Source organism: Hordeum vulgare, chromosome 6H (assembly GCF_904849725.1).
Source record: "Hordeum vulgare subsp. vulgare chromosome 6H, MorexV3_pseudomolecules_assembly, whole genome shotgun sequence".
NCBI classification, from domain to species: Eukaryota; Viridiplantae; Streptophyta; class Magnoliopsida; order Poales; family Poaceae; genus Hordeum; species Hordeum vulgare.
Genome location: NC_058523.1, coordinates 540,842,416 through 540,850,934, shown reverse-complemented (window position 1 = coordinate 540,850,934; position 8,519 = coordinate 540,842,416). Strand labels below are relative to the sequence as shown.

General features: G+C 43.1%; 1 protein-coding gene across 1 annotated transcript; it reads left to right on the top strand.

Moving 5' to 3' along the window:
- Positions 1 to 1,646: 1,646 nt before the first annotated feature.
- On the top strand, positions 1,647 to 7,212 carry LOC123402556 (DNA replication licensing factor MCM5). The gene is made up of 19 exons (XM_045096477.1): positions 1,647 to 1,934; positions 2,035 to 2,149; positions 2,274 to 2,417; positions 2,506 to 2,685; positions 2,787 to 2,885; positions 3,008 to 3,141; positions 3,218 to 3,323; positions 3,405 to 3,539; positions 3,640 to 3,717; positions 4,256 to 4,360; positions 4,446 to 4,537; positions 4,650 to 4,782; positions 4,888 to 4,983; positions 5,058 to 5,155; positions 5,234 to 5,324; positions 6,189 to 6,298; positions 6,469 to 6,598; positions 6,681 to 6,782; positions 6,889 to 7,212. Exons 1-19 carry the CDS (start codon positions 1,777 to 1,779, stop codon positions 6,970 to 6,972), a joined length of 2,190 nt encoding a protein of 729 aa, XP_044952412.1. The 5' UTR covers positions 1,647 to 1,776; the 3' UTR covers positions 6,973 to 7,212.
- Positions 7,213 to 8,519: the final 1,307 nt, after the last annotated feature.

The following is an 8,519-nucleotide window of genomic DNA, read 5'->3' as shown; positions in this document are numbered from 1 at the left end:
CCGCCGAGGGTCTCTGTTGGACGGATGGATTTATGCTGTCGACTTTTACAGCCGGAGGATTCGAACGGGGGAGGGAGACGTGGTTAAGCCCCGGCCGTCTGATTCTGAGCCACTCCGCTTCGTAAATAAAAACCCAGGTTCTGAGTTTCTCAAAACCGCGGTTTACACCCACGGTATTTCGTGGGTTGAGTTCGAAAAGAAAATTGCTTGTCGATCTTTTCTGTTTGTCAAAAGATAGTGCTAATCGGGTTAAGCCCCGGCCGTCTGATTCTGAGCCACTCCGCTTCGTAAATAAAAACCCAGGTTCTGAGTTTCTCAAAACCGCGGTTTACACCCACGGTATTTCGTGGGTTGAGTTCGAAAAGAAAATTGCTTGTCGATCTTTTCTGTTTGTCAAAAGATAGTGCTAATCGTTAAAGAACTACCTGCTCTGGCGCAACTTGATATTTTAAAACTGAGAAAACAGTATGACACACTGGTCTTTGAAATCTCGACAAGAGAAAATCAATTTGCCTTTTGCCGGTTACTTTGAGGACGACTGGACGAGCAACCATTTGTAATCCAATTCTTAGAACTAACCAACATTGAAAATGTATCGTTGTTTTAATAGAGTAGTGTACATGATATGATCACGTGAAAAGGTTTATTTCAACTCATACATTATCATCGGTTTCGTGTTCTCCTCCTCCTCTTTCCTCAGTTACTTCTAACTCCTCTCTTACTGTTTTCTCTGCCGCCACCCCTCGCATCATTATTTCAATAAACTTTCTTCGTTTCTTAATGTAAGTTATTATAGAGATTTCACTAGAACTACACACGAAGTAAAATGAGTGAATTTATATTTTAAAATATGTCTATATGCATCCATATATAGTTTGCTACCGAAGCCTCTATATTATTTGTATTTAAAAACGAAGGAAGTATTAATTAAGTGAAAGCAAAGGTAAAATGAACATGCTGGTTACTCCCTCTGTTCCTAAATATAAGTTTTTTAGAGGTTCCACAATAAATTACATACGGATGTATAGAGACATACTTTACAGTGTAGATTCATTCATTTTGCTCTGTATGTAGACACCTAGTGAAATTTTTTAAAAGACTTATATTTAGTAACGGAGGGAGTAGATGTTAAATTTTCGTAAGTAGCAAGCCTCCTGTTCGAAGCTACACAATTCTTGTCGATTATAGTATTATTTTGTAGCTGTAACAATGCGGTGTCTGAACTTACTCTACAATCTTCTAGGAAAATGACCAAAACTTTTAAGTTGGAAAATGCTATATTATTTTTTGTGAAAAGCAATGAAATGGAACTCAGGTCATCCGTGCGTAAAGAGGAAACAAAAAAAATTCATAAAGTAATATTATTGAGAAAAAAATATTCCAAGAAATTTTTTGTACAAGAAAAAAAATCAAATAGTATTTTCAGGCAAAAAAGTTTTTTTTTAGATGAACAAGAAAATACTTAGGACGCGCTAAACAACCCACTATCACTCCAGGCCCAAGCCCGCACACAAGTAGCCCAGCAAACGGCCCCGCCCTCGCCGCGCCCAGAACCAAACCCTAGACGGGCGCCGGAGCTCACCACAACAGCCTCCTCCCGCCAAAACGCGCACCGCTTTCCCGCCAAACCATCCTCTCTATTACCCTCTTCGCGCCACCCCACCCATCCCCACCCCCACCCCCCATCGCCGTCACCCCTCCCGTCCTCCTCCCCGCTCCGCGTCCGCACCCCGCCCCCCGCGCCCGCGCGTCCTCCTCCTCGCCGCCGCCGCCGCCATGTCGGGCTGGGACGAGGGCGCCGTCTTCTACAGCGACCAGGCGCAGTTCCCGCAGGGCGACCCCGCCGCCGCCGACATCACCCGCCACTCCGCCCTCCGCAAGTTCAAGGAGTTCCTCCGCGGCTTCACCGGCCCCACCGGCGACTTCCCCTACCGGTACCCCCCCGCCCCCCTCCTCCTCCCCTCTCCTCGCCAGATCTGGCGCCGTCGTCGAATCGGGCTAGGCTGACCCGTGTACGCGTTCCCCTGTCCCCAGCGAGAGCCTCGTGCACAACCGCGACCATGTCACCGTCGCCATCGAGGACCTCGACGCCTTCGACGCCGAGCTCGCCGACAGGATCCGCAAGGCGCCCGCGGACTACCTGCCGCTGGTGCGTTGCCCTCTCTGAACTGCCTTTTTTTTTGTCCGACGAACTATCTGAAACTACTTCATGTCTGTCTTTTATCTGTTGATTCAGAGTTGTCTCTAAGTATTCATGTGGTGGGTTTCTGCAGTTTGAGACGGCTGGGTCCGAGGTTCTCGCCAGCCTTAGGTCGAAGGTCGCCGGCGAGACTGGGGAAATGGAGGAGCCTGTCACCGGCGATGTGCAGATCTTCCTCTCCTCCAAGGAGAATTGCGTCTCCATGAGATCTATTGGGGTCAGTTCTGAACCCAATTCTACAAATTAGCCGATTTTCAGAGAGTTTTACGAACTCCATTTTGACTGCCAACAAAAAAAAATTACAGGCAGATTACATGTCGAAATTGGTGAAGATTGCGGGTATTGCAATTGCCGCTTCGAGGGTGAAAGCCAAGGCCACTCATGTGACTCTGCTCTGCAAGAACTGCAGGAGTGTGAGGACTGTGCCGTGCAGGCCAGGCCTAGGTGGTGCTATTGTCCCACGGTCCTGTGATCATGTTCCTCAGGTATATTTCTCAGTAATCATGTTCAAGCATTGCACTGCTGTTTAGTTTTTGTATTGTTAATGGTGGTGGTACTGATGTATCTGATTGTCTCATTTCCTTAGCCTGGAGAAGAGCCTTGCCCCCTGGACCCCTGGATTGCAGTCCCTGACAAGAGCAAGTATGTGGATCTACAGACTCTCAAATTGCAGGAAAATCCCGAGGTTAGTATTATGCTTCCTGCAGAAATGCTTAGTTGTGCAGTAATCCGTTTTTATAGGATGTTCACTTGCCAACTACTGTAACATGACAATAATCATCAATCTTTGTTAATACCATCTTCCAGGATGTTCCAACCGGTGAGCTTCCACGGAATGTGCTGCTTTCTGTAGACAGACATCTTGTTCAGACAATTGTTCCAGGAACTAGATTAACTGTGGTTGGCATCTACAGTGTATTCCAAGCATCTGGGACAAACAAGTATGTTTCAGAACCTAGTTTTTGTTGTTAGCTAGGCTGGTTACATGGCTGATGCTGTTGTATATACACTTTGCAGCCAGAAAGGTGCTGTTGGAGTTAAACAGCCCTACATTAGAATTGTGGGGTTAGAGCAGTCTCGAGATGACAACACAAATGGACCCTCACATTTCACACTCGATGAGGTAGTTCAATTTTCAGTGTCTTCATTAATCATGGAAGTTGCACTTCTTTCTGGGAATGTTAACTTTCTTGTTGGGTTGCAGGAAATGGAATTCAAAGAATTTGCGCAGAGGCCAGATGCATATTCCAAGATTTGTTCAATGATTGGCCCTTCAATTTATGGTCATGGTGATGTCAAGAAAGCTATTGCGTGCCTTTTGTTTGGGGGATCAAAGAAGGTATATGATCTTGCCAGCCTCTGATGTGTATTGCAAATTTAATTTTATTCTGTATCTAATTGGTAGTGCTCACATGCTGTTGAACTGTTGTCTACTACAGAGGCTACCAGATGGTGCCCGTTTGAGAGGGGACATTCATGCCTTGCTCTTGGGTGATCCATCCACAGCAAAATCCCAGGCAAGTGTTGTTTTAAGTTATCATAGCATATACTCCCTCTGATTGAAAAAAAATGAACCTTAGTTCAAAGCTGCGACACTTTTTTTTTGGATCAAAGGGAGTAGCATTTACTTTGTTGGCAAATAACATGATGATGTAGCTTATATTAATCTTGTGACCTCCCTAGAGCTGTTGAAATTTGTAAACTATTAGTGATTTCACTTGGAATCTTTAGAAGGAGGGAAACATAATATAGTTTGATACCTTGAACTTGCAAGTACTAGCTTTCAAGTTAGTCAACTTTCAGAAATTAGGCTCCTGTCCTCCTATTGCTCTCCTTTTGCTGTTGCATGGGTCAGTATGTTATACACAAGTAGTCAACCTTTTATTTGTTTGCATTAGGCAGCAGTGCCCTTTCACTCAATAATATCAAGGCTTGCACTATGAATTCATGTGACACTCTAATTTAGTTCATGTACTTTGCCAAATATAATTGTTACTGGTTCTTGCACTTATAAGGACCAATGATTGAGTGGCATGCATTTGTATATTTGGACAGTTTCTCAAGTTTGTAGAGAAGACGGCACCAATTGCAGTCTATACCTCTGGAAAAGGTTCATCTGCAGCTGGTCTTACAGCATCTGTAACCCGGGATAGTAACTCGGTATGTGTTTCTAAATTGAATCACATGTTCTGTTTACTCTTAAGTTTTTGTTCTGTGTGTAAAAGATTATTCTTTTCCTGCACAGCGTGAGTTTTATTTGGAAGGAGGGGCCATGGTATTGGCTGATGGTGGAGTGGTTTGTATTGATGAATTTGACAAAATGAGGCCTGAAGACAGGTAAAGTTTCACTAGCTCTTCGTCTAAACTAGAATACAACATTGTGTGCCTGTTTATTTTGTACCCTCTTATAATCATTTAAATCCATTTTGTTTTTCTTGTGTGGTTCCAGGGTTGCAATTCATGAGGCCATGGAGCAGCAGACCATATCTATTGCCAAGGCTGGCATTACAACAGTACTCAATTCGAGGACCTCAGTTCTTGCAGCTGCCAATCCAATTTCGGGCCGGTATGATGATCTGAAGGTTAGTCCATCTGTTTTGTTGTTGTCTTGCCTACTTCTTTGATTTTGAAATGAATATTACTATTCTAGTGCTACGTTTGATAAATTATCTTCTGCTGTTCATCAGACCGCACAAGATAATATAGATCTGCAGACAACAATCCTTTCTCGGTTTGATCTAATCTTCATAGTTAAAGATGTCAGAATGTATGAGCAAGATAAGGTATGTATCAAATTTCTTTCTTCAGATACTTGTAATCCTGTAAGCTATATAGACTAAATGAACTTCAAATGCAGCGAATAGCAAATCACATCATTAAGGTGCATGCCAGTGGTGCTGCAACTCAAGCAAACAAGAATGCAGATGTCAATGAAGGAGAGAATTGGCTGAAAAGGTGTGGTTGGTTTTTCATGTTATGTTTTACTCAGAATTTGTCAAGCTTCATCGTATTCATAATCTTACAAATATACAGGTATGTCGAGTACTGCCGCAACACATGTAGACCACGACTCTCAGAAAAAGCAGCAGAGATGCTGCAGAACAAATATGTTGAGATCAGACAGGTATATGTACTGCAGAATTCACCACATCACATAATGAGTCAGCTTAAAGTTCATGAGAACATATTGGTTATTTGGACTTGCTATTTCCTCTATTGAAATCATTTTCCCATCTGAAATGATGAAAGTTAGCCAAATCTTATTATAACATGCTCCTCTACATGCAAGCTTTATCTGTGCCTTTGGTGAAGATCTCTTCTTTGCCAGGCACAAGAGAAGACACGTAGAGTTGAAGTTTGCGTTAATGATGATAAAATAGAGATTGGGAACTTACTGATCAGAAACTTGCATGGACCTTATAAACTGTTGCTGTAAACTGAAATTTCATTCATTTTTTTCTAAGCTCATGAGGGCGTGTTGGTTATCTGGGCTTGTTATTGCCTTATTTGGAATCATTTTTCTATCTGAAATGATGAAAGTTAGCCAAATCTTATTATAACATGCTCCTCTACATGTAAGCTTTATCTGGCCTTTGGTGAAGATCTCTTCTTTGCCAGGCACAAGAGAAGACATGCAGAGTTGGAGTTTACGTTAATGATGATAAAATAGAGATTGGGAACTTACTGATCAGAATAAACTGTTGCTGTAAACTTAGATTACATTCATTTGTTTTTCTTGTCTCAGTGATTACTGTGTAGATGTGTTTTGCATTACGTGAGTCTTGAGCTTCTCCATGTTCATGTTTGCTGTTCTGATGGATGGTAATTTAGTTCTGGCTGGATTTCTCTGTGTCTCTGGGTCTGCTTTATGAAAAATTCAAGTCAATTTTTAGGATGGTTTTGTGGTGATTGTCGCAATCAATTTTTTATTTAGACAATAGTTACCGCTTTTACAGATATTTACCCAGTTTGTTTGATCATCATGCAGAAAATGAGACAACAATCCCACGAGACAGGAAGAGCTGCAGCCATACCCATCACTGTGAGGCAGCTTGAAGCTATTATACGGTTGAGCGAATCTCTTGCAAAGATGAGATTGTAAGTGCAATCTGATCACATGCTAATTATTCCACAAACATTGTTTTGACACTAGCTTGATTCTGGTACATTTAGAAGATCTTTATGTATTTAACATCATGACTTGTGGCTCTTAAGTTCTGACAAACAAGTATCATGGCGTTCCTTGCTGACATGTAAGTGGTTCTCAGGACTAGTGTGGCTACGCCAGAGCACATAGAAGAGGCATTTAGACTGTTCAATGTCTCCACCGTTGATGCCGCAAGATCTGGAATCAACGAGCATCTTAACTTGTCACCGGAGATTGCAAATGAAATCAAGGTGAGTCTTGCATCCAAAACTAGAATATAGCCTTTTCAACCTTTTGCATCTCTTGAGTTTCCCTTCCATTTCATCCCAACAGCAAGCCGAAGCGCAGATAAAAAGAAGGATGGGAATTGGGAGCCACATATCTGAGCGACGGCTGCTCGATGAACTGAATCGGATGGGGATGAACGAATCCATTGTAAGCAACCTGTCATCTCACACACAAAAGTTCTCTCAAACAAATATCATGCATAATAGTCTATAACTGCTAGATTTCTCACTCGCTCTTTATGTTCCTGCTTCAGGTGAGAAGAGCCCTTGTGATTATGCACCAGAGGGATGAAGTGGAGTACAAGAGGGAGCGCCATGTGATTGTCCGCAAGGCTTGAGCTGAACCGAACCATGGAACTATCTGATGTGTGTGTATAAGTAGTGCTGACACTGCAGCCTGTTTCATGAGGAAATTTGTTGCGTCGTTGAAATTGAGTTGTAGTTGTACTACTTTAAGCTGTAACTGTAGCCCTAAATTATCTTGTGTCGAACTGAAGATGTACCACAGTAAGTTCATTCATGAGTGCAACATTTGGGCGTTCTGCAGCTGAGCAGAGTCTATGCCTGGGAAACTCAAACTTGCTCTTTGCCCTGCATTGTTTTGCCGTCAGATTTCGCCTGTCTTTGTCCTGTGAATGTGATTTGCAGAAGGAAAGACATAAGTTAGCTGATTTTTTCAAAATCTTGCTTATGCTTGAATATAAACCACATCTTCAAGGGGGTTCTCAAGTGAGTAGCTTGATTGTATTGTTCGTTGAGAGTTCAAACCATTTGCGTTCTTGCATCATCTTTCTTGTTTATTGTTTCTTTTTGTGAGTTTTAGAGCTTTTGTTTTGGCCTGGAAAGAACCAAGCGGTAGCATCGCGCGTCAACATTTTTTGTGTCGGACTGAGCGGTTTCTAGACGGTAGTACCTCTCACGAGCAGTAGTACCGCAGCACTACCGCCATTTCCTTTGGGCCATGAACCCTCAGTGGACTAAGAGCGGTACTAGGAAGTGATACTACCTCTTATCTACAGTATTAGCGCTCTGGGTAGCGATAGTACCACTTAAGCGGAATTGCCTTTGTCCCTCCTTCCTCTCTACGTTCGTGAGATGTTGCACTGCAACCTCAACGGTAGTACCATTGGGGAGAGCAGTAGTAACGCTTCGGCGGCACTACCCCTCTTGGCCTCGTGCCATTCTACTATGTGGTTGGCTCTGTCGCCCAAGCGGTAGTACCATTCTCATGAGTGGTAGTACCGCTTGTGTGTGGGCTAAGGGGGTCACGGTTGGATTTTCCCTCTCCTATAAAAGGGGTTCTTCCCCATTGAACATTATCTCTTTAGCTCGTGTTCTTCCCCCATTGTTGACCTTCTTCGAGCTTGCTACCTCTCAATCCCTCCAATGATTGTTGCTAGTTCTTGAGGGAAAAGGGAGAGGAGATCTAGATCCACATTTTAACCAATCACTTTCTCCTATACGTGAGGGGAACCCCTTGGACCTAGATCGAGTTCTTTGTGAGCTCCTTGTTCTTCCTCTCATATTCTTCCATAGCTTTTGTTGTTGTGGTGAGATTTGAGTGTGAGGGACTTGACCACTTTATTTGTTCTTGTCATTGCATTAGTTGCATCGATTTGAGTTTTCCATGGTGATACGTGGAAGTGAAAAGTTGAGAAGCTTATTACTCTTGGGTGCTTGGTACCCTAGATCTTGTACCTCTTGGGTGCTTTGGCGCCCTAGACGGTTGATGGTGCCTCGGAGCTCAATCATCGTGGTGTAAATCTCCGGGCAAGCGTCGTGGTATTCAATTAGGTTATGAAGATTGCCCCGAGAAATTTGTACGGGTTCCTGTGACCGCCCCACACGTGTTTTTTTTTGCGGGTAAAACACTTCAATACTCACA

Excerpts from the sequence above, each read along its gene's own strand:
- LOC123402556 (XM_045096477.1), top strand. The coding sequence starts at position 1,777 with ATGTCGGGCTGGGACGAGGGCGCCGTCTTCTACAGCGACCAGGCGCAG. Across the intron at positions 1,935-2,034 it reads ACCGGCGACTTCCCCTACCG|CGAGAGCCTCGTGCACAACC; the intron begins GTACCCCCCCGC and ends CCCTGTCCCCAG. Across the intron at positions 2,886-3,007 it reads AATTGCAGGAAAATCCCGAG|GATGTTCCAACCGGTGAGCT; the intron begins GTTAGTATTATG and ends ACCATCTTCCAG.